Raw genomic sequence first — 25,743 nt, 5'->3', positions numbered from 1 at the left:
TACAAGTCTCCGTACCTCAGCCTTTTGCAGCTCCTGAGTCTCAATGTGCTTTCCTCTTTTCTTCTAGTTGTAGAATTTCCACTCAGCCAGCTTTCTTGTGGTTCTGGATGGTGTCCGTTTTGTCTTTTAGTTGTAGTTTTGATATTGTTGTGCGAGGCAGCAGTTTAGTAGGTATTTACCTATGCCGCCATCTTGGTTTCTCCCAAGGCTTTCATTCTTAAGATCAAATAAACATTAAGCTATAGAAACCATCTTACTGCATATTGTCAATAAGAATGCAGGCATTTGCCTAGAACTTTATAATTTCAAAAACAATAGTATGCATCTTTTGTCTCAACGGAACATTTGCTGATAGTTTCCCCCTCTTCTGTCTATATTAGCTCAAGTTTGCATAACCCACACACTAAGAAGCAGAAATATCATAGCGTGTATCAGAAGAGGGAAACTGAGTCTACCGAAGAGGACCAGGGCCTCAGAGGGATGTAACACCTTGCCAACTTGGTTCCATAGCCCACGAACCAGCCCTGTGATCTGGAATTTTATGTCCCAGGTCTCTCCAAATAAAAGCCTAAATGTGCACGTTCACAATCTTTCCAGTCATGCAACACCAGGGAGCCGAGACACACAACTGCCCATGTCATTTCGTACATTTATCCCCCAATCCATTTCCCAATGAATACTCACACTGATATGTACATGATCTCACGGAAAGGTCCCCGCCCCCAATCTGTGCATCCAGGTTCACAGCCAATTCCCCACATACGGCTGTTGGAAATGTGAGGTTTATGTGGGCATTTAAAACAGAACCCAGTCCTAAGTCATTCCTGCATTTGAGGTTCAAAGTCAACATTTCGGGATCCTGCTGTCATTTCCAACTGCATTGTCCTCGGGGCTATATTTTAAAAGCTGAAAAAATAGCTGCGTCTATTATTAAGTAAATTGGAGAACTTCAACTCCCTCGTCAGTTTTCAGCTTGCTCCCTTTGCAAAGCTGCTCTGCTTTGCACTCCGATTCACTTGTTTTGGCCCTCATCTCTTAGCAATTATTTCCATTTGTCTGGGGACTGGCCTTTTGGTCCCCTGAGAATCCCAGGCCCCTGTGGGGTAATATAACAAGCGACAAGAGCCTCTGTCTTCCTGGACAGGCCTTGTCTGCCGAAATAGCCCCACAGGTCTCCTCTTGCATGTGGAGGTGGAGGAGTGTGTATGGCCTTTTCAGAAAACCCAGACACAAGTGTGGTGGTGTTGTGAATAGAATTTGAGCCATAAAGACCCACAAGGTTTTCAGGCACTTTTAAGCCAGGTTCCTCATACGTTGTGTTTATGTGTGTGCAGGGGGCATAGTGGGGGATTGATAAAAGATGCTTTCTGTGAATGAGTATTGCACTTGTCCTTGGCAATATTTCAACTAAGATCAGTTTTGGTTATATGTATCTTAAAATTGAAATTTAAAAGAAATTAATATATAATTTATACACAGAGAAGTACTATTATGTATTTTCTCTTAAATTTAATGTGATTTTAAAGATACTGGGGCAGTCTGCTTTGCAATAAATGGAGTGGTGATGACACGGGCTCTATCTTCAGTCCCCAAAACAGGTCCTAGCTCGCACTGCCCACGGGAGGACTCAGGAAGGTGCATGAGTGATCACCTTCTCCCTGTTTCCCTGGCTGGAGGACTGCTTCACCAGGGAGGCTGTGACCCACGTGGCCAAACTGCAAATTAAAGGCAACAAAACCTCCTTGACCAATTCCTCTTCAAATTTTAATATCTGACAGTAGACAAAAAATGCCCTTCAGCAACCTCCATCACCCTTAGAGATTCTGAGGTACTGTACTAAGCTAAACAATGAAGAGCATTTTTTTTTTTAATGACAAAAACAGTGAAAAGGAAGGAATGACAGTTATATACTGGACATTCTGTATTCCAGTTTCTGCATTTTTAACATAGTGAAGATACAACATGTTAAGAAAATGATAAAATTTAAACATGTTTTTCATTAATTTAAGTAGACATTTTAAGCCTAAGATACAAGTTTGAGTGATCATGGGGGTAAATTAAATTATGTGGAAATACTACAAAACATGCCAAAAGGAAGCAGAAATGAAAAGATTTTTTTTTTTGGGGGGGGGGTGAGGGAGGAAAAAGAGGTTGTAGCTTTACTATGATATGTTTTTGCTCACATCTGTAAATTGAATGCAAATTTTCCTAAATTCTGGAATTGCAATGTTAAAAATTAATTGAGATAAAGAAATCATACACCAGAATAGAATTTCAAAATATATTTCACATTTCTAGGATCACACACACAAAAATTCCCTATAAGCATTACCTTAAAATATTTGTTATCAGAAATATAGTCTTGGGAATTAAAATAAACATTTGATAAAGTAATAGAAACATAATCAGATATGCTATACACGTGTCATTTTGACATATACTCTTTATGGTACATTTCATATAAGAATGATAAATCATTTTTACATTATTTAAAAAACTGGCAACATGAGTTCCCAGATTTAACTATTTGCCTGGGGGACTCAGGTGCCCACATCCCACATTGGGAAGCCCCCACATGCACAGATACAGACTCCCTGCGATCTGGTCAGGTCTCTATGAAGTTCCCCAGGATGTAGAAGTGGCCCCAGGAGGGAGGTGCTGGTGGAGGAGTGAGGGCTGCCCCTCAGCTCAGGGGGCCTACAGGCCACAGGCTGATTTGGGGAGGGGAGGGGGATTAGCGGTGGATAAGGAAAACCAAACTGGAAGTTAGTTATTCTATTAAGTGATCCACTCCCCACTCTCCCTAAGAAAAGTTAAAAAAATGTTTTTAATTTTAAAAACCGAAAGTCTCAAACTTCAGTGAAGTTGTCTTTTAGTACTTTCAGCCAAAAAAACCCTCAACTCTCTTCATTTTCTGATTTTATGACCATATATCCTGAAGATAGCGTTTTTCTTCTTTTAAAGTAGCCAAAGTTTTCATTGCTTCCAGTTTATCAACTCCAACCTCTTTGCTTATTATTTCCACAAGGGTATCATTTACATCCCTGGCCATATTCTTAGCATCTCTAGAAAAAAGAAATAATAGTACCAATGTTTAACACAGGAATTTTTACCAAATCTTCCTTAATTCATGAATCTAAGGTGCCACTATTACTACACTTCAGTCCTCCTTCCATTTCTCCAGAAAGAGTCCCCAAAGGTCTCCCCGCCCCAGTCCTGTCAGTCCCCCAACACCAGGCCTTCCCACAGTGACCATTCTAACACACACTGGTCACAGCTTACACTCCTCTCCTTCAGTGTCCATGTCCTGGGAGCGGCCCAAATCTTAAGTGTCAAAGGACCTTCCCCTCTGGCTTCTGCTCAGCCTGGCCGTTCTCTCAGTGCTCTGACGTGCTTCAGCTTTGTTCATTTACAGAAGACTGAGGTACCCACCTCCCCAATACCCTGCAGTCGCCTGCACAGCACTTGCCATATTGTAGGCATCTGGTCACCTGCTCCCTGCTCAGGGAATGCCCTGTCTAGTGGCAGGGAGTGTATCTCATTTATCTTCGTACCTCTCATCATCTGAACAATGCCAAATACTCAGTAGGCACTTGAGTATTTGTTAAATGAAAGAAGTGTTGGACAGGACACTAGCACTTCAGGAACTGAATCTGACCTGCCCCTTACAGTAAAATGTATGTTGAAGTCATTTCAGAACTTATTCTCATCCTGTACTTAAGCATCAAATCTCTCCTCCCTCCGTGTCTGGGTTATTACCCGATTGGTGCCTTGCTCCTTCAGTAAATATCACTGCCTGCCTCCCCTACCTGGCACGTGAGCATGAGGGCTGCTTACCCACACACGTAAATGTAACCGTTCTCATGAAGGAGGAGCCTTGCCACCTGCTCACTGTGAAGCTGGATGTTGTCCTGCACGTACTTCACTGGGGCTTGCTCCTCCCTGGCAGGAGAGTCTCTTGAGAAGGAAACCTTCAGGTGAGTTAGGATTCCATGCTTATGGAAATGTCTGAGCTCCTCTCTGAAATACACAGAAAGGCTTGTGATTTAAAGTTGAAAAGTCTGCAATGAGAATCACACTCCCGTGGTTGAGGCGGACAATATTAGAGTTGTAGAGTACCTGAATAAATAATCCCTCTCCTGATGTCTACAGCCAAAAAACAACCACATCACCCCATAGTGTCCGTCTGGATGCTGTTCTTGGAGTTTCTCTCTAAGTGAGAAAGAAAGGTGAGATGTTTAACTTAAGGAATATGTATATGCAACCAATCTCTCTGTTTGGCTAGGAAATACCACCAACCAACCCAGAAAGGTCTGTAAACTCTACCTTTGAAGTCTCTGAAAGTTCACTCACTGAATTAACATTTTAACATTTTACTCTCCTCAGGGCACCTCGGTCCTGCAGCAGACACTGCAATGAGTCAGCGTCTCTGAGCTGTAGACACCTAGGAGCTCTACGGGACATCTTAGTAACACGGAAAATGCAACCACCACATTGTGAAACTTAGACTGACTTCTACATTCAATATTAATAGCCATCTTATAAACAAAATGAACTCTGAATTAATACACGGGAACGTGGCACAGGGCTTTGAAAGGAAGAACGCTCTATTGTGAAGTGTCAGAAATGCTGGGCACACCAATGAGACACGCCGAGTGTGTCTGCCATCACTCTTCCGCTTTCTTAAGGTAAAATAGTAAAACGACAGCAAGATTATGTCCAAATGGCATTACTCTCATTATCTGGGGAACAGCACATAAAACTGTTCATTATTTTACATATGGGGAGAGAAACACAATTTTACTTATTTTATATCAAGCAGTTCTGTTCTCAGAAAAAATTATATCCATTAGTATCATTCTATTGAACATTATTGATGTTTGGGGCTTAACTTTGAAACTTTTGGTATAATTGGTGCTGTCACCACCAATTTTATCTACGTAAGGAATAGACGGGACAGCCTGCACAGCATCACAGCATGAAGCTCTGCTGGAAACGTGTCTCCAGCGGCACGTGCCCCAAGCCACGGAGCAGCCAGGGAGACAGAAAAGTGCTGCAGTAAGAAGGGAAGCTCCAGCACAAAGCGAATCTCCAGAAGATGGCATGTTTACTTCTCCCATGGTGACAAATTGTTATGCTATCACACATTTGATAATAATTTTTTCAAATAAAAACTTTATAAGCAAAATCCAATATCCTAAAAATCACGGAAGAAACAAAAAAGCTCTCTGTTCTATTCCCACCCAGGACCATACGGGATCCATGTGCTTATGTACTCACCAGCCAGACAGTGCTTACCTATGCTGCAGGAAACCAATGAAGGGCGCTACGCCAGTTCCCGGACCCACCATGATGATGGGGACGGAGGGGTCATTTGGCAGGTGGAAAGAGTTTGCTGTGCGAGGAGAAATGGATATCTGTAACATTAAACCAACAGTCATAAGTATGAAAGAAAACCTAGCCAGGGGTGGGCAAACTTTTTGACTCGAGGGCCACAATGGGTTCTTAAACTGGACCGGAGGGCCGGAACAAAAGCATGGATGGAGTGTTTGTGTGAACTAATATAAATTCAAAGTAAAGGAGTGGAAGGGAGAGCAAGAGAACCGGATAGAACAGCTGGATCCGGCCCGCGGGCTGTAGTTTGCCCACGGCTGAGACAAAGCCAATAACCGACATGATATTTGCTAAAGAAATCAGAAAGTGCAAATTCCCATAAAAGAAACATCATAAAATTAAACAGCAGCATTATATCTTACTGAAACCATGAACATATTTGTCACTACAGAGAAATAAGTCTGTCTTACACATTTTTTTAAAATATATTTTATTGATTTTTTACAGAGAGGAAGGGAGAGGGATAGAGAGTGAGAAACATCGATGAGAGAGAAACATCGATCAGCTGCCTCCTGCACACCTCCTACTGGGGATGTGCCCACAACCAAGGTACATGCCCTTGACCGGAATCGAACTTGGGACCTTGCAGTCCGCAGGCCGACACTCTATCCACTGAGCCAAACTGGTTAGGGCAGCCGTGGGCAAACTACGGTCCGCGGACCGGATCCTGCCTGTTCGGCTGTTCTATCCGGCCCGCGGAGCTGAAAGAGCGGAGGGTTCTCTTGCTCTCCCCTCCGCTCCTTCACCAGCAGCAGTGTTAACATGGCAACGTCGGGAAACACGGCCGCAGCTCCTTCCATCCGCCCATTCAGTAGAAGGAACAATCTCTCAGTCTTCCAGAGGCTCCTTGTAATGCCCGCGGACGCGTCCCCCGACATCACCCTGGGAATGCGTAGACACGTTATCGTGGTGATGTAGGGAGACACGCCTCTGGAGAGCACAGTATCAGAGCATTAGCTAAAAAGGAGACCAACAACACTGTTCCCACTGAAGTTGATGTTTTAAAGACCAAAAACCTTTCAACCCAGTCTACATTGCCATCTACATCTACGTCCCGGGCATAATTTGGAAGTTGCACTAAAGAAAATGTTTAATTTACTGTTTACACATTTTGTTCTTTTCTATTTGTTTTAGTTTTAAATTATTTTATTATATTTAAGTTTAATTTGAAAGGCTTTTGTACCTTTCCTTTGTTAGGCAATTTTATTTTGCCTTTGCCATCTTCAATATAAGGTATGTTATTGTGCTATGATTCCTCCATTTTTTGAAGTTTCAAATTATAATAATTAGTGTTTACATTCTTCTTGTTAAAATGTTTGAAATGAATAAAACTATTGATAAAAAAAAAAAAGACTGTACCTTTTTATGTAATGATGTTTACTTTGAATTTATATTAGTTCACACAAACACTCCATCCATGCTTTTGTTCCGGCCCTCCGGTCCAGTTTAAGAACCCATTGTGGCCCTCGAGTCAAAAAGTTTGCCCACCCCTGGGTTAGGGCATGTCTTACACATTTTTATTTTCCATCCAAATCTATGGTGTTTTAAAAATGACAGGCATATTTCTGAGGTAGAACATGACATATAATCTTTTTCTAGTTCCATGAATAAGATCTGTTTCCTAGCATGCCACCCATTGCATGCATTTTGGAGATAAGCAGAAACAATGAAGACATGATTCTTTAAGTTTGCACACACAGGGCAATGAAGATTAACATTAAGATGGAGTGAAAAGTTTTAAGTGAAAATTAAGGAACTGAAGGGGAAAGTAAGAGCTTGCTCTGAAGATTTAGAGATTGTGCTATGGTATGCTGGGTCCAATGTTACTTGTGTTTGTGCAAAACTAAAAGAATAAGTGATAGAGACAGATAAAATCTTTTCACTATTTTTCTTCTAAATCATGTGCCGGGGTACTTACAAGGAATCAGTTTGTAAATATACTTCTTTCCAGGTTCACTTTGCCACATGCCTAAGTTATGCTGGGTGGACACTAAGAGTTAAGAACATAGGAACTGACTCTATAGTCCAAGCTTACTGTATATTTCAACCTTGAATTCAAGGAAAATCATATGAAATTCATCGACAGGACTTACTTTTTAAGAGAAGAATTGGCAGAGCTGTGTCAAATCATTGTTCTCATTTTGGAATGAGACTGTAATTAATATCACATTAGTCTATTCATTTGATTCATTTAACAATTTTATTAAAGGTATTCAGTATGACAAGTATGAGGAATAGAGAAAGGAGCAAAACCAAATCCATCTTCATGGGACTCACATTCTAGTGGGTGGAAAAGACAATCAACAAACACATATCCCTAGGATGACAGTGATTAAGTCTCACAAAACAAAATGAGGCGGACACGATGGCTATGGCAGGGAATGGCTAACGAGAGCCTGCTCTCTATGTTCTAGGTACTGCAAGGAGACCAGCACAGCAGTCGGCTCTTGCTGCAGTAAATCTCAGAGGGTCCACAGCACCACACACTTACTTCTGGCTCTCTTTAAAGGCTGCAGGTAGGTTCTGCTACCTGGATCTCCTTCACTTGGGATCTCAGCCCAAGGAGCAGGCCTGGCCTGGACGATCCTGTCCTTACTTCAGAGGGAAGACTGAGGGAAGAAGTCACACCACACCACCAGGTCCTGCTCGGATGTGGCATTGATGTGGCGGAGGCTAAACATCAACGGGAGGGGATGTCTATTCCAACAGGGGCGGGTGGGCAGGAATAACTGTGAACAGTTGTATTACCTACCAGTGGAGGTGGGGGTGGGGGGGTCATGCCCTTAACATTCTCACACTTCCCAATAGCATATGGTATACTAAACACCATGAAACTTAGTTTTAAACTGTATCCTTTCTATTTGCACCTCCGGCGTCTGCACATTGGGTAATCAATAAAAATCTTTTAAAGTAGGGAAAGATAAAGGGAAAAAAGGGCAGGAGGAAAGAAAGAATAGGGGAAAGGCACCCCTGCTGAGTGTCTGTGATACATTTTGGATATACTTTTATTTTTTACTTCTTTGGAGATTATCAGCTACTTTTTATATGATCATGAAGTGACATAATACTTTGACATCAGTACTTTTTTTTTTTAAAAAAAGAAATTTTCTCAGGGTCTCAATATTTTGTTGTGACATAAAAAATATAGGAGTTTGGAGGGGTGGGGAGAGGGACAGACAGAGACAGAAAGATAGACAGACACACACATGAGTCAAGCACCTCTGTTTCCAGCAGACTGAGAAAATACCAAGTTAAAGGGCAATTTCAACCAGCAGGCTTCCTTAGGCCCTCTCAAGTATATGCCAGAGGTCTTAATTCCCTATAAGGGCTGTGACCTTTTCAACTCCAATAACGTAGTAACCACCAGTCATAAGATAATGCTACAAATGACATAGCCATTTCTTCAATACCATGGAGAAAGAAGACTTCACAGTAAAGCCTCAAGTTTTTATTTTTTATTTTCAGTCATCCTTATGGGCTGGGAGGGACAACTTTAAATTGCTGCCTATGCATGTGGTCTTGAGTGAGATTCTGCTGAGTGCTGTATCAAAATATAAAAGATGTCACTACAGTTAGATAGAAATACGTCCAGTTTGTTTATAACAAATGAAATAAGATTTTCCTCTATGGGTTTTATTATTTTATTTTTTAATTTTTATTGATTTTAGAGAAGAAGGGAGAGGGATAGAGATAGAAAGAAACATCAATGAGAGAGAATCATTGATCAGCTGCCTCCTGCACATCCCCCACTGGGGATCGAGGCCACAACCCAGGCATGTGCCCTTGGCCGGAATTGAACCTGGGAGGGGATGTCTATTCCAACAGGGGCGGGTGGGCAGGAATAACCGTGAACAGTTGTATTACCACTGGTAGGTAATACAACTGTTCACGGTTATTCCTGTCCACAGGCCGATGCTCTATCCACTGAGCCAAACTGGGTAGGGCCCTCTACAGGTTTTAAAAGTGATCCTCCACACTGTTTCCTCACTACTAGCACTAATTCAGAATCTACACACCACGGCTGACAAAAGGGTAGGGGCAGGGGCAAGTGAAACTCCTACCACCCAGACTGAAGGACATAAAATCAGTCTCTGGCTGTCAACAGAGGAATTATTATTCCTAAAAGGAATTATTTGGGACACAGGATACATCCTAAACATAAAACGAGGCTGTTTTCAATATTCACCTGACTTTTCCTGTGCCAATCTACCAAGAATATTCACAGAAGTCTTCTATGAATATGACAAGTAAAGAGAAAGACTGTGTCATATAAAATTCATGCTTACACATTTACGAAATGCATAGATCACTTAACAGGGAGTGTAAGCAATGTTTTCCAACAGGGATTTAAAAATTCAAGTATGGCATAATCTAATGGATAATGAAGGGAGACAATATGTTTTTTCTAAACCAGGCAAAGAACATAATTTCAATGATACCAACACCGCACACTCCTAGTACCTGTGGAGCCAGGGCTTTCCCACCATCTGCATGGGATGCATGCCTGTTCGGCTGAAGAACTGATTCAACCAATGTGGCCAGCCAGCCTGTGCACACGCCTCGTCGCAGAACCACGGGTGTGGTGTTGGACAGAAACTCCACAATGTTAAAAACAAAGTGAAGTTTCCCTGGATGAGACAGACTTGAGCTGCAAAGACACACATTTTTAAACACTGTTAAGACTAATACATTCAGGCCAAAATAAACTTTTTTTTTAATGCAGTGAGAATACAGGGAGGGGCAAAAGTAGGTTCAGTTGTGAGTACAAGAAACAGAATTATTTTGGGGTTATTATTGATTAATTATTGTATTATTTCCATATGAACAACTGTAAACCTACTTTTGCTTCACCCTGTATTTCCTTGAGCATGAATGTACCTTCTAACTCCTCAGAGAGAAGAACTCTGTTGCTACTTAAAAGCACCCCTTTCCCCACCCACATTTTGTGATAACATTCTGGGAAGTTTCTAATAACCTGTTTGCTTTCAAGACTAGATAAGATTTATACACTTTTCCCGCTCCTCCCTACCCTCCTTCACTGCCCCATGAAGTTGTTGTGTGCCCAATGGCAGTAGGAGGAGGACCTGGAGAAGTGGGAGCATAGCCCCACGGAAGAGCCCCTACTCTGTGACCTCCGGGAGGACAGGAGTCTTGACACTGGTCGGCTTCACTCCTCGTTATGCCTGCTATTGTCCCCACAATCGGTTAAGATTTCACTGAATAAATGTGGAGGATTTGGAAGTTGGACTTTCATAACATTTTGGGAGGAAGATACTATATATCATGTTAATAAATAATAGTACCTTGCACATGAATATGGTCTGGGCTGGAGCTTAGGAAGGTGTTCTAGAAAAAAAATAAAAATAAGCAATCATTAATTCACAGCTACTGAAAATAAATGCTACATAAGGAATAAAAAAATTCAAGTTCTCATTTGATTTTTATTTTATTTAGAATATTAAATATAATTTGTTTTAGCCCTAGCCAGTTTGGCTCAGTGGATAGAGCGTCGGCCTGAGGACTGAAGGGTCCCAGGTTCAATTCTGGGCAAGGGCACATGCCCGGGTTGTGGGCTTGATCCCCAGTCGGGGGAGTACGGAAGGCAGCTGATCAGTGATTCTCTCTCATCATTGATGTTTCTCTCTCCCCGCCTTCCTCTCCGAAATCAATAAAAATATATTTTTAAGAAATGTTTTAATTTTAAATATTTTGAAGCACACGTAAATGCACAATGTAAAATACTATTTAAAAAAAAAGAAACAATAAAATACTATTGAATATTTTTCTCCAATTCCTAAAGTAAACCAGACATACTTTATTTTCTCAGTGTGAAATCAGAATTTCTACCTAAGGGCTGGTTTCTAAGACTAAAGGATGTTATAGAATAGGGTCCATGAGTGCAGGTGAGGGTCAAGGAACCATTAAATTTTCTGAGTGTATGTGTGCAGCTTTCTGGGGGGAGTGTTCAGAGTTTTCAGATTTGAAGTAAGATCATGACCCCAGAAAGATTAAAGTCCACTATTTTACAAATTATGGGAACTACTGAGGCTTAAAATAATTTTCATTCTTATATTTATATTATAGTAAAAAAAAAAAGGGGGGGGGGGTCAGATAGGCACTTTAAATCAGGTTATCCAGAAACCTATTGGTTTCAAGACACATAGGTACTCTTTTTTTTTTTTTTTTTTATATATATTTTATTGATATTTCACAGAGAGGAAGGGAGAGGGATAGAGAGCTAGAAACATCGATGAGAGAGAAACATCGATCAGCTGCCTCCTGCACACCTCTCACTGGGGATGTGCCTGCAACCAAGGTACATGCCCTTGACCGGAATCAAACCCGGGACCTTTCAGTCCACAGGCCGACGCTCTATCCATCGAGCCAAACCGGTTTCGGCTTCCTTTTTTTTTTTTTTTTTTTTTTTTTTTTTAAGACACATAGGTACTCTTAAAGAAGGTTAAGAAATCAGTATTTGAAAACCGAATTGTGTACTAACAAGCTTTGGAACTTTTCAATTTTATCTTTGTAATAACTTTCAAAGTCATATTTGTAATAACAAAAATTTTCAATGTTGTATTTGTTATAGTTACTTAGCAAAAATTTGGAAGGACCTTTCTAAAATGACTTAGTTTTAATAAATATAAAAAGGTTTCATACAGGGCTCAATTTTTTAAATTTCTTTATTGATTAAGGTATTACATATGTGCCCTTATTCCATTACCCCCCACCTGCCATTCATGCCCCGACCCCCCTGTTGTCTGTGTACATTGATTAGGCTTACATGCATGCATGTAAGTCCTTTGTTTGATCTCTCCCCCTTATCTCCACCCTACCTTCCCTTCCCTGAGGTTTGACGTTCTGATAGATGTTTCTCTGTCTCTGGATCTATTTTTGTTCATCAGTTTATGTTGTTCATTATATTCCACAAATGAGTGAGATCATGTGATATTTATCTTTCTCTGCCTGGCTTATTTCACTTAGCATAATGCTCTCCATCTCCATCCATGTTGTTGCAAATGGTAAGAACGCCTTCTTTTTTTACCGCAACGTAGTATTCCATTGTGTAGACGTACCAGTTTTTTAATTCAGTCATCTGCTGATGGGCACTTAGGCTGTTTCCAAATCTTAGCTATGGTGAATTGTGCTGCTATGAACATAGGGGTGCATATATCCTTTCTGATACGTGTTTCTAGTTTCTTGGGATATATTCCTAGAAGTGGGATCACTGGGTCAAATGGGAGTTCCATTTTTAGTTTTTTGAGGAAACTCCATACTGTTCTCCACAGTGGCTGCACCAGTCTGCATTCCCACCAGTAGTGCACAAGGGTTCCTTTTTCTCCGCATCCTTGCCAGCAATTGTCATTTGTTGATTTGTTGATAATAGCCATTCTGACAGGTGTAAGATGGTACCGCATTGTTGTTTTGATTTGCATCTCTCTGGTGATTAGTGACTTTGAGCAGGTTTTCATATGTCTCTTGGCCTTCCTTCTGTCTTCTTTCGAAAAGTGTCTATTTAGATCAGTTGCCCATTTTTTGATTGGGTTGTTTATCTTCTTTTTGTTAAGCTGCATGAGTTCCCTGTTAATGGTGGAGATTAAACCCTTATCGTTGATATCATTGGCAAATATGTTCTCCCATGTAGTGGGCTTTCTTGTTGTTTTATTGATGGTCTGCTTTGCTGTGCAAAAGTTTTTTATTTTGATGTAGTCCCATTTGTTTATTTTCTCTTTAGTTTCCATTGCCCTAGGAGCAGTATCAGTGAAGAAATTGCTTCAGCATATGTCAGAGATTTTTCTGCCTGTGGACTCCTCTAGTATTTTTATGGTTTCCCGTCGTATGTTTAAGTCCTTGATCCATTTTGAGTTTATTTTTGTGTATGGTATAAGTTGGTGGTCTAGTTTCATTTTTTTGCATGTATCTGTCCAATTATCCCAACACCATCTATTGAAGAGACTGTCTTGACTCCATTGTCTGTTCATGCCTCCTTTGTCAAATATTAATTGAGCGTAGTGACTTGGGTCGATTTCTGGGTTCTCTATTCTATTCCATTGGTCTATATGTCTGTTCTTGTGCCAGTACCAGGCAGGTTTGAGAACTGTGGCTTTGTAATACAGCTTGATATCTGGTATTGAGATCCCACCTACTTTGTTCTTCTTTCTCAGGATTGCTGCGGCTAATCGGGGTCTTCTTTTATTCCAGATGAATTTTTGGAGAGTTCTTTCTAGGTCTGTGAAATATGCCATTGGTATTATAATGGGGATTGCATTGAATCTGTAGATTGCTTTGGGTAGTATGGACATTTTGATGATGTTGATTCTACCAATCCATGAACACGGTATGTTCTTACATATGTTTACGTCTTCCTCTATCTGTTTTTTCACTGTCCTGTAGTTTTCCGTGTATAGGTCTTTTACCTCCTTAGTTAAGTTTATTCCTAGGTATCTTAATTTTTTTGGTGCAATGGTAAATGGGATTGCTTTTTTAGTCTCTTTTTCTGTAAGTTCACTATTGGTGTATAGAAATGCCATAGATTTCTTGGCGTTAATTTTGTATCCTGCTACATTGCTGAATTCACTTATTAAGTCTATTAGTTTTTTGATGGAGTCTTTCGGGTTTTTTATGTACAATATCATGTCATCTGCAAATAAGGACAGCTTTACTTCTTCTTTTCCAATTTGGATGCCTTTTATTTCTTCTTCTTGTCTAATTGCAATGGCTAATACTTTCAGTACTATGTCGAACAGGAGTGATGAGAATGGGCATCCCTGTCTTGTTCCTGTTCTTAGGGGAAATGGTTTTAGTTTTTGCCCATTGAGTATGATGTTAGCTGTGGGTTTATCATATATAGCTTTTATTATGTTGAGGTATGATCCTTCTATTCCCACCTTGTTGAGAGTTTTTATGAAGAAAGGGTGTTGGATTTTGTCAAATGCTTTTTCTGCATCAACTGATATGACTACGTGATTTTTATCTCTCAAATTTGTTTATGTGATGTATCACATTGATTGATTTGCGGATTTTGCACCATCCTTGCATTCCTGGGATAAATCCTACTTGGTCATGGTGTATGATCTTTCTGATTGTACTGCTGGATCCGATTTGCTTGAATTTTGTTGAGGATTTTGGCATCTATGTTCATGAGAGATATTGGCCTGTAATTCTCTTTCATTGTGTTGTGTTCATCTGGTTTTGGTATTAGGGTGATGCTGGCTTCATAGAAGGAGCTTGGAAGTGTTCCTTCCTCTTGAACTTTTTGGAATAGTCTGAGGAGGATAGGTTTTAGTTCTTCCTTGAATGTTTGGTAAAACTCCCCTGTGAAGCTGTCTGGCCCTGGGCTTTTGTTTGCTGGAAGCTTTTTGATGACTGCTTCAATTTCTTCCATAGTTATTAGCCTATTGAGATATTTAGATTCTTCCTGATTAAGTTTTGGAAGGTTATATTTTTCTAGGAATATGTCCATTTCCTCTAGGTTGTCCAGTTTGTTGGAAAAGAGTTGTTCATAGTATTTTTAACAATCCTTTCTATTTCGATGGGGTCTGTTGTTATTTCCCCTCTTTCATTTCTGATTTTGTTTATTTGGGTCCTCTCTGTTTGCTTCCTGGTGAGCCTGGCTAGAGGTTCATCAATCTTGTTTATCCTTTCAAAGAACCAGTTCTTGGTTTTGTTGATCTTTTGTATTTTTTCTTTGGTCTCAATGTCGTTTATCTCCGCTCTGATCTTTATTATTTCCCTCCTTCTGCTTACACTGGGCTTTTCTTGTTGCTCTCTTTCTAACTCTTTGAGTTGTAGGGTTAGGTAATTTATTACCATTGTTTCTTGTTTTTTGCAGTAGGTTTGTAGAGCTATGAACTTCCCTCTCAAGACTGCTTTTGCTGTGTCCCATAGATTTTGGATTGCTGTGTTTTCATTGTCATTTGTTGCCATGATGTTTTTTATTTCTTCCTTGATCTCTCTGGTAACCCAGTCATTGTTTACTAGCATGCTGTTTAGTCTCCATATGTTTGATTTTTTGGATTGTTTTTATTGTAGTTGATTTTCAGTTTTATGCCATTGTGATCTGAGAAGATGCTTGATATGATTTCTATCTTCTTGAATTTGAAGAGACTTTGCCTGTGACCCAATATATGGTCTATCTTTGAAAATGAACCTTGTGCACTTGAGAAGAATGTATATTCTGTGGCTTTGGGATGAAATGTTCTGAAGATGTCAATTAATTCCATCTGGTCTAGTGAGTCATTTAGGATTGATGTTTCTTTGCTGATTTTTTGTTTAGAGGACTTGTCCAATGGTGATAGTGTGGTATTAAAGTCTTCTACTATGGTTGTATTGCTGTCAATTTCTCCTTTGATATCCTCTGGGAGTTTTTTTTATATACTTGAGTGCTCCTGTATTGGGTGCGTATATGTTTACCAGGGTTATTTCTTCTTGTTGGATTGCTCCCTTTAGTATTACAAAGTGACCTTCCTTATCTCTTGTTATGTCCTTCACTTTGAGATCTAATTTGTCAGATATAAGTATTGCTACCCCAGCTTTTTTTTCATTTCCATTCACCTGAAAAACCTTTTTCCATCCCTTCACCCTCAGTACGTGTGCGTCTTTTTTTCCGAGGTGGGTTTCTTGTAGATAACAGATATATGGGTCGTGCTTTCTTATCCAATCTGTTACCCTATGTCTTTTGATTAGGGCATTTAATCCATTTACATTTAAAGTTATTATTGATAGGTACTTACTTGTCGCCATTTTTATTCTTTACCCCTGTGTTCCTTCTTCGCTTCCTATTTCTTTTTTTTTTACAGCAGACCCTTTAGCATTTCTTGCATTGCTGGTTTGGTGGTAATAAATTCCCTTAGTCCTTTTTTGTCTGTGAAGCTCCTGATTTCACCTTCAATTTTGATTGATAACCTTGCTGGGTACAGTATTCTTGGATTCAGACCCCTCCTTTGCATGACCTTGTATATTTCATTCCATTCCCTTCTGGCCTGATGAGTTTCTGTTGAGAAATCAGTTGCTAGTCTGATGGGGGTTCCTTGGTAGGTAACTTTCTGTCTCTCGCTGGCCGCTTTTAAGATTCTTTGTCGTTGGTGTTTGCCAATTTAATTATAATGTGCCTTGGCGTCGGTCTTTTGGGGTTCATTTTGCTTGGGACTCTGTGAGCTTCTTGCATTTGTGTGGGTTTTTCCCAGTCAGGACAGTATTGCAGTTCCCTGCATTCCACTGCTCCTCAGTGTTGTAAGCCAGTCCTGATTTTTAAACAGGCGGTGTGTCTTACTTTCTTGTATTCCTTAATTTGTGATTACACAAGAGTCAATTTGTGATTTAGACCCTGGGTGGCAGTGTTTCTGGGTTGACTTGCGGGTCTATGGGTCCTCCCTAGCCTCTGCTTTAGATCCTGCTTTCCCTATGGCACTCAATACCGGTTTGTGGGAGTGGGCTGCCCCAGAGCTGGTTCTCTGGCAGTCACTCCCTGCTCTGATCCCCAGGTTCCAGAAAAATAACTTTCCCCTGCAGTCTCCTAGGGTGTCCCCAACTGGGTGATCCTATGTATTGGGCTCAGTAATCAGAAGCAAGGATTCAAAGATGAGAAAGCGCAAGTGTGTGAACTCCAGGTCTGCACGCAAGCCTGCACAATCTCCTTTTCCCCCTTGTGTCCAAGCAGCTGGCACATTCCCAAAATTTTTAGGCTGTCCTTCTGCGTCAGATAAAAATGGGTTGCTTTTTAGAGATCCCCTCTGTTAGCAGCTCTGAGGACCCCCTTCTTCATTTAATGATCACACCAGCCCCAACAGCCACGGATTTTTCTAGGTGCAGACTTCCCCTGGTCCTCCAGCTCCCGCAGTGTGTGCGTTTCTCCTGCCGGTACCTGAGACCTCACCTTATCCAAGGCGAAATCTGACCTTTCCGTGGTGGAGTGTAGAGTTCCTCTGAATCTGCGTGTTTGTGCCAATTGGGGACTGGTGCTCTGGGGTTCGCAGCTGTTCAGTGGGTGCCGCAGTTGTAGATTTTCAGGCTTCAGATAACATCCACTTTCCCCTTCAAGATGGCCAGGGCTCAAATTTTTTATATAACTACTAGAGGCCTGGTGCACAAAATTCATGCACTGGGGGGGGGGGGGGGGGGGGGAGGGGACCTGATCCCTCAGCCCGACCTGTGCCCTCTCGCGGTCCAGGAGCCCTTGAGGGATGTCCAACTGACAGCTTAGGCCGGCCACCTCCGCTGCGCTCACCAGCCATGAGCTGGCGCTCCCCCTGTGGGAGCCCACTGACCACCAGGGAGCAGCTCCTGCATTGAGTGTCTCCCCCCTGGTGGTCAGTGCACATCATAGCGACCAGTCGTTCCGGGGTTGGGCCGAAACTGGCTCTCCAACATCCCCTGAGGAGTCCCGGATTGTGAGAGGGTGCAGGCCAGGCCGAGGTACCCCACCACCAGTGCCTGATTGGGGCCGGGGAGGGATGTGGGAGGTGGCCAGCTGGGGAGGGACCACGGGAGGGCTCCAGGGTGTGTCTGGCCTGTCTCACTCAGTCCCCATCATCTGGACCCTAGCAGCAATCTACCCTATTGGTCAGAGCGTCTGCCCCTGGTGGTCAGTGCATGTCATAGAGAGTGGTTTAGTGGGCTTAGCATATCATTAACATGTTATGCTTTGATTGGTTGAACAGCCAACCGGCTGACCGGACACAGCATATTAGGCTTTTATTATATAGGATGTAATAAATGATATATAAAAGTTTTAGCCAAAACCGGTTTGGCTCGGTGGACAGAGTGTCGGCCTGCATACTGAAGGGTCCCAGGTTCGATTCCGGTCAAGGGCATGTAACTTGGTTGCGGGCACATCCCCAGTGCGAGGTGTGCAGGAGGCAGCTGATTGATGTTTCTCTCTCATCGATGTTTCTGACTATCTATCCCTCTTCCTTCCTCTCTGTAAAAAATCAATAAAATATATTTAAAAAAAAAAAGTTTTAAAGGGTAGTTGAAAAATCCATAAAAAGAAACACACTTTTCTATGAATGAGAGCTTCACAAGACTTCATATGACTTCCTTGCACATGTTCTGAATGTTATCCAAGCCCTCTATTAGCCTAAAAGACTGAAATAAAAAGGCAGGAGTGTTTGTGTGAACACAGAAAAGCAGGGAAGAGCAGCTTCACTTGGTAACACTTTTGAGGAGGAGGAAAGAGAACAAAATACTAAGAAATGAAAAGAATAAGAAAGCAGGGCTGACTTGTAAAGGAGAGGGCCCTTAACTGTACTGGGCATCAAAAGGCACCTTGCTGACCCAACAGTAAAAAGTACAATACACGTTTTCCTGCCACCAAAGACAAATGCAAATTTTAGGCATTTTATAGGTATCACTACAAGGAAACAGAGAGCAGATGACAAAATTGTAAGCACAGGGAAGTAAGAGTCACAGAGACTCCACCGAAAGCCCCTTCCTCCCCTGGATCAGGTCCTCAGGGAGGATCTTCTGTGGAGTTTAGAACCCCAATAGACGGTATGAACAAAAAACAGGACCAACTTACATTTGAATATTCCGTGGCAGGTCTCCCCCAGATTAACAACTAGAAGCACCCTAAGAAATGCCCCTTGTACTGGGAGGACATGATGAGTCCCCCTTTCCTCTTGAAGAACCCTAAATCTGGACTTGCACACAAAATGTTTCCTTCTGCTTCCTGCACACAAAGCACTTCCTGCATACTTCATCAACCACCATCAATTAAATATAATGTTCATTTTTTTAAATAATTTTTTTCTTAAAAAAGCTTGCTTTTAGATAAAATTTGGAAAAATGCTTTCTGAAAAATAGTAAAATTAAAATACACTGAATGCTGAGCAAAAAACAAAAGAGATTTGGGGGACATCTATAATACTGACAACAATAATAAAAAAAAAAGAGTGGCTATATTAAGAGAGAAAATGATGACAATAGCAGAAGAAAAAAGCAAAGACAAAAAAAAAAAAAAAGCTTGGGAAGCTTGGGAGAGGGATTCTTTCTGACTTCTAGAAGGCAGTTCTGATGTCAAGGCACCTGGAAGAAAAACTGTAAGATGTTTACCTCCTGCTCACAGATCTTTCAGATGTGTCCTGCATAGAATTCAAAGAGCCACATGCCAGCAGCCATTGTTCTTTAGCGCCAAGAGCTGCCCTGGAGCTCAGGGCCATGACCGTGACCACTCACCGAATAGGAGGCTGAGCGGAGGCTGACACGATGGGAAGGAGAGCAGGAGGTCTAACAAGTTGGCACAGGCATCCCTCACAAAACGGTTATAATCGGCCGCTCCCTGTCGGCTGCACAGCTCCTGCAGCCTTCGCTTTTCCGCACCATCACTGGTACAGTCCACAAGGGCTCGCAGAAATGCCTGTGACCCAAGCAAAGGAAGCAGACTTAAGTTTCCACATGCTCTGGGTTATGGCTATTAGACTGTCTGTTAGCATCTACCTGGGGATGTGCCCGATTATCCAAGGAAAAGTGAGAGAGCCACTACAAGTGTGGTCAGAAAAAGAGAATTTACTTTGCTATTTGCTTTAACGTCAGCCTGTTAAGAAAACTCACTTTTATGTTCTATTTTTATTTAACTTTCCTATATCCTAAACTCACCTCCTCAGTCAAAAGTATGATCTCAAATTACATGTCAGGTGTATCTGGGTAAAAATGACCAAGAAGTCTCATAACTCAACATTTTGTCTCAGTACACAACACTATTCTTGTCTTAGCTGATGATGACAACTTAGACTTCTACATTTACTTGGCAACTGTCAAGTGCTTTTGATGTGATAGGCACTGGGACAAAATGACACCTACCTAGCCTGTAAGGGTTCACGGCTAGTGAGAGCAACAGAAGTCAAGGAGTAATTAGTGTGCAAGAAGCTACCTCCCCCAAAGGGGCACACACAGGATGTTAGGACATCACAGAATGCAAGCCTGAGCTGAAGGCTGTCCACATGAAACCAGGGGAGTGAAGAATGCTAAACAGATGGCATGGCTACATGAAGGCACGGGGACCTCGTGCAGTTCAATCTGGGTGCAGAGGAATGTGGACATGAGGCTGAAGAGACAGAGGGTGAGAACATCCAACACCCTGCAGTATGTGGACACTTAGTCACTCAGATTCATTGTAGAAAGAGGAAAATATGAACAAATAAAGCAAAACAAAGTCTTGAATCCAAAGTCCAAACTCTTGGGCAAAAGACCTAATATGCTAATAACAACTTGGGATTCCAACGCACAATTCCAAGCTTATCCATTCAATGGCAAATACAGCTCTTATTACTCAAGGTTATTTAGGATAAAAGCACTTCAGCAAGTTATTTGCATCAAATCCTATCTGAAATGCTAATCAATGCTGCTACTTTTTATTCCACTGCTCAGACATCGTGTGTCCTGGACTCTCTCAACAGGGTAGACTGGATTGCTGCTCTTTTGGGGGTCACAGGTTTCCACGGGCTCAGTTATGAACTTGCCTAAATGATCCAGAGACTAACACATCACATAGCTTTCTCAAAGTGCCAGACACAGTGCCAAACACACAACAAACACTCGGGAAAGGCTGTAAAATGAATAAACATCCAAGACTCTGGAGGAATCTATGGTAAGGTAATAACATTTACCAATAACACTTTGCATCAATTCCTCAAATCAATAAAAATCCTAAATTACAGTAAAACAATGGCAATTGTAAATCCTTTAAGTTATTTTTCACTTTGGAATTACAGAAACTTTATGGCACTAAAATAGGATATACTGCACTGTTTGTAGAAAATAAGCTGACAAACATTACTAAAATTTAAAATGCAAGTATTTTTAAAGTAGCAATTCTACTCCAAAAATTTTGTGTAAAATAATATTTCAAACAGGTGGCAAAGATAAATATAGTGAAAGAATGTTTACCTGGGTTTTTAAAAAATATATATTTTTATTGATTTCAGAGAGGAAGGGAGAGGGAGAGAGAGATAAAAACATCAATGATGAGAGAGAATCACTGATTGGCTGCCTCCTGCACACCCCCTACTGGGAATAAAGCCTGCAACTCGGGCATGTGCCCTTGACCGGAATCCAATCTGGGACCCTTCAGTCTGCAGGCTGATGCTTTATTCACTGAGCCAAACCAGCTAGGGCCACCAGGGTTGTTTTTTTTTAATAGTGAAAAACTGGAAAGAACCACTGCTCATGATTAAGTCAGTAATTTAATTATGGTGCATCCATGTCATATGTTACTTTATCCCTAATAATATTTCCATGTTGTGGTATACAAACTCCTGACTTCTTTTTAAATAAAAACCCGCATGTTATACAATGGTATGTATACTATAGGACCTATTTTTTTTTTTTAGCAAAACAAAATTTAAGCATTAACTCCAAGGGTTTGACTATAAGGGACTTTTGCTTCTTGAGCTAGCTATTTTTGTATCCTGAAAGTTTACAATGAGCATATTACTTTTGTAGTAAGAAGAAATATATATATATAAAGGTTTACATACTTTATGAAATTCTAAAGCTTTCAGCACAGTGAATTCTAAATTTGCTCATATCATGTCTAGGATTGAACCTTTCTCTAGAGTAGCTTGCTTCCCAAAGGCGACAAATACAATAAACATATTAATAAAACAGAATAAAAACTGCATCGTTAACCTAATAACAGCACTGTTTATGCTTACTCGTCATACGAGTTTGGCAAAGCACAGGTTGTAAAGTTTTACTCCTTAACATCATTTGAGGGAAATGGTTAGAGGAAACCAGTTACAACATTTTTTAAAAATATAGCTCTGGGCCGAACACTGACATCTAGTGGATAGTTCTATCTCCAAATCATCTAAATATCAGTGTAGCTTACCAAAACCTTTCAATACTTCCTAAAGAATTCTGACTTACTAGTAACAATAAATACGTCCATAGTTTTACATAAAAGGAAGCTTAACAACATTAATCAGGTGACAAGTGGAGGGGGTTGGGGGAAGCCTACGCTCCCCTAAGTTTCTTGCCCTCTTTAGAGAGACAAGGTGTCAATGTGAAGTTGGATAACACAAGGTCATCATCCAGGGTCACTTTCATCACTAAAGTGCTACATCAAGTTAATGTCCAGTAAAAGACTAACAAAAAACCCTACATAAGAAATCTCGTTTCAATAGAAAACATAAAATTTAAATGTAATCACAATATAAAAATATTTTCCTATGACAACTGTAAAGTTTCTACACACCTTTGGGAAATAATTTTGAAAGCATGCTGTGAAGATCCTATTTTCTAAGCCTTCAAAGGGCAGATACCAGGTCTATTTAATAAATCCAACACAGAGCTAAGCATATTTGTAAATAGTTCCCCAAAGAAGAAAGAAAAGTACCTTTTTAGGAACTGCTCGTATTTCGAGGCACCAGGTAAGAATGAACTGGAGAGAACATCTCTTGGGTATATGCTGGGGCAAGGCTGCTCCTTTTCAGGGAGACAGGAAGGCATTCATGACACAGAAAATAAAAAGTAAAATGTTTTGCATTCCTAAAAACATAAGTAACAATAATACCTTACATTATAGTGTTATCAAATTACAGTAGGATTTGTGACAGTTTATTCAGTCAAAAAATTTCCCCAAAATAAATACAGCAGAAAAACGTACCTTACCAAAAAAATAAAAGAATTACAAATTCAATAGCTATCACGACCAAATCTAGGTATGCCAAATAAAAAAGACAATTACCCAAAACCAAGGAACAAAAAGCTAAATGTGGCAGTGGTCTATTAAAAACGTGTATGATTCTCAAAAAGAATGGTAGAGTTGACTGAGCTCAAGTTCAAGACTAATAAGTAACAACAAAAAAATAACTTCCTTTAATTATGAATAAAAGCAATTATTTATATTAAATGATAACATGCCATGATAAACATAATAGGAAAACAACTTTTTTTAAAAGTTCATGTAATACAGTTTTTCTTGTATGACATTTTAATGTGAACTTAGAAACAAATTGTTTGTTTATTTGTTTATTTTTTATAGCAAAGGTGGAAATGTATTAAAGAACAAGTACAGACTCCCATGTAGGGAGGGGGAAGAGTCCCACAGAATGGACTCCCCCGTGGGGAGGAAAAGGGTCCCCAAAATAATGTTTATTGCAAAAAGTAAACCAACAAATTAATCCAACTAACCAACCTGCATCTCTAAGACCAGTTACATTCCCTTTTAACGTCAGTAAGCATCCAATAAGGATAAAATCCATCATCATCTCACTCTGTAACTGACGTGAAGGTCAAGAATCCCGTAACACCAGCCAGTGCCTGGCATGTGGCTGACCCTCCGGTGCTGAATGGGAGCCTGGGGGGAGGTGCACTCGCATTTGCCACCTCTGATTTGTTGGCCCAAGGACACCTTAAGAAAGAGACATACCTTTCTTCTTGGTGTCAGCCTTAATTTTCAAGAGGACACGGTGTTCCCTTTGGTCTGTGAGCTGCAATCTTTCGAGTAGGCTTTGCACCTCAGAGTCACTGTTGGGACAGATCAAGTTGAAGGCATCCCCAGGCTGGTAGGAAAAATCTGTTTTCTAGAGAAGAACCAACAAAATAATCCCAAATTAATTAAAGATTTCAGTTATGTGCAACAAATCATAGTATTTTATTATAATGACCATTTTAATACATAAATTAGAAAAAAAATGATTCTAATTGTAAAAAAGCTCACAAGACCAATAAACTGAATGAACATACTTTATCAGGAGTTATTTTAAAAATGAAATTCCACATTTATCCAATATTTTGCTTTATATCATTGAGTATTTAAAGAATAAAAATGAAGACCTTCCTCATTTTCTAAAGAGTAAGGGACCTCAGTAAGTAGTATGTTAGTAATCCATGTAAAAAAACCTTCCTATGAAAACATACACACACACATATACACAGGCACACACACACACATTATGAACAAAAGAAACTACTCCAGGCCATCTGTATTAGTTTTAAATTTCCTTTTGTTACTCTTTTCCTTTGGGGAGAAATAGAGTGGGAGAGAACACTATTCTTTCCTTCACTATTTGACAATGTTATACCATCTGGCTGTGAACACACATGGGCTGGAGAGGAGCCACTTCCCACCGCCTGTCTATTACACAGGCCAGGGTCCTGCAGCGGGCCTCTGACCACACAGGCTCACACCCCTAGCCTGTGACGGAGACAGACTGGACCCACCAAATGGCCAACCCTTTGCCTCTTTATGAGGACAAAAGTGTAGGACAGCAGAATCCTATATAATAAAGAGGTAATATGCAAATTGACCATCACTCCAACACACAAGATGGCCGCCCCCATGGGGTCAAAGATGGCCACCACAAGATGGCCTGCAGGGGAGGGCAGTTGTGGGCGATCAGGCCAGCAGGGAAGGAGAGTTGGGGGGGACCCAGGCCTGCAAGGAAGGGCAGTTGGGAGCGATCAGGCCTGCAGGGGAGGACAGTTGGGGGGGACCCAGGCCTGCAGGGGAGGGCAGTTGGGGGTGACCAGGCCTGCAGGGGAGGACAGTTGGGGGGGACCCAGGCCTGCAGGGGAGGGCAGTTGCGGGTGACCAGGCCTGCAGGGGAGGACATTTGGAGGGGACCCAGGCCGGGAGGGGACCCAGGCCTGCAGGGGAGGGCAGTTGGGGGTGACCAGGCCTGCAGGGGAGGGCAGTTAGGGGTGACCAGGCCTTCAGGGGCAGCAGTTAGGGGCAATCGGGCTGGCAGGGAGCAATTAGGTGTCGATCAGGTTGGCAGGGGAGTGGTTAGGGGGTGATCAGGCTGGCAGGCAGAAGTTGTTAGGGGCAATCAGGCAGGCAGGCAGGTGAGTGGTTGGGAGCCAGCAGTCCTGGATTGTGAGAGGGCAGTCGGACATGCCTCGAGGGGTCCCAGATTGGAGAGGGTGCAGGCTGGGTGAAGGGACACCCTCCCATGCACAAATTTCATGCACCGGGCCTCTAGTATTCTTAATATTCCATGTTGTTAAATATTCTGTACACATCAAAACATTTTATTTGATGTGTACAGAATATTTAACAACATGGAATAGTAAGAACTTTCAAAACAAATACATAAGCAAAAGCTTGATGCCTGTTGTATTTCTTTCTTACTATTAGGAAACTCAATTAAATCTACGTAAGTCTGGATGCATCCTAATTTTTCTGAAATCGCAACCCACTGCACTTCTCAGCACTTTGACCTTCATCAAAACAGAGGTTTGAGTTATTAAGACTTGGAAGAAGTACTCAGGCATTGAGGTCTTAGGATTATCCATCAGTTTCCTAACTTGAGTAATGGATTGGGTGATCATTGAAGAGGGGCTTGTGGATGGAGTTCAGAGATAAAGTACATACTGCTTCCTAAAACTGCAGAAAATATTTATATA

General features: G+C 41.2%; 1 protein-coding gene across 4 annotated transcripts in view; it reads right to left on the bottom strand.

Moving 5' to 3' along the window:
- Window positions 1-2,267: 2,267 nt before the first annotated feature.
- MTRR (5-methyltetrahydrofolate-homocysteine methyltransferase reductase) overlaps window positions 2,268-25,743 on the bottom strand; it is a 40,622-nt gene continuing 17,146 nt past the window's right edge. For all 4 annotated transcript variants that reach the window (XM_080680895.1, XM_080680896.1, XM_080680897.1 and 1 more), the window contains 9 exons: window positions 23,765-23,918; window positions 22,730-22,818; window positions 19,570-19,750; window positions 10,698-10,740; window positions 9,856-10,042; window positions 5,299-5,417; window positions 4,120-4,212; window positions 3,838-4,020; window positions 2,268-3,065 (listed from right to left, as the gene is read on the bottom strand). In XM_080680895.1, the coding sequence (XP_080537021.1) occupies window positions 2,921-3,065; window positions 3,838-4,020; window positions 4,120-4,212; window positions 5,299-5,417; window positions 9,856-10,042; window positions 10,698-10,740; window positions 19,570-19,750; window positions 22,730-22,818; window positions 23,765-23,918 (1,194 nt within the window). In that variant the 3' untranslated portion in view covers window positions 2,268-2,920. The remainder of the gene's footprint in view (window positions 3,066-3,837; window positions 4,021-4,119; window positions 4,213-5,298; window positions 5,418-9,855; window positions 10,043-10,697; window positions 10,741-19,569; window positions 19,751-22,729; window positions 22,819-23,764; window positions 23,919-25,743) is intronic.

Source organism: Plecotus auritus, assembly GCF_963455305.1.
Source record: "Plecotus auritus genome assembly, chromosome: 7".
NCBI classification, from domain to species: domain Eukaryota; kingdom Metazoa; phylum Chordata; class Mammalia; order Chiroptera; family Vespertilionidae; genus Plecotus; species Plecotus auritus.
The sequence above is the reverse complement of the archived record's forward strand: the minus strand, read 5'-3'. Positions and strand labels throughout refer to the sequence as shown.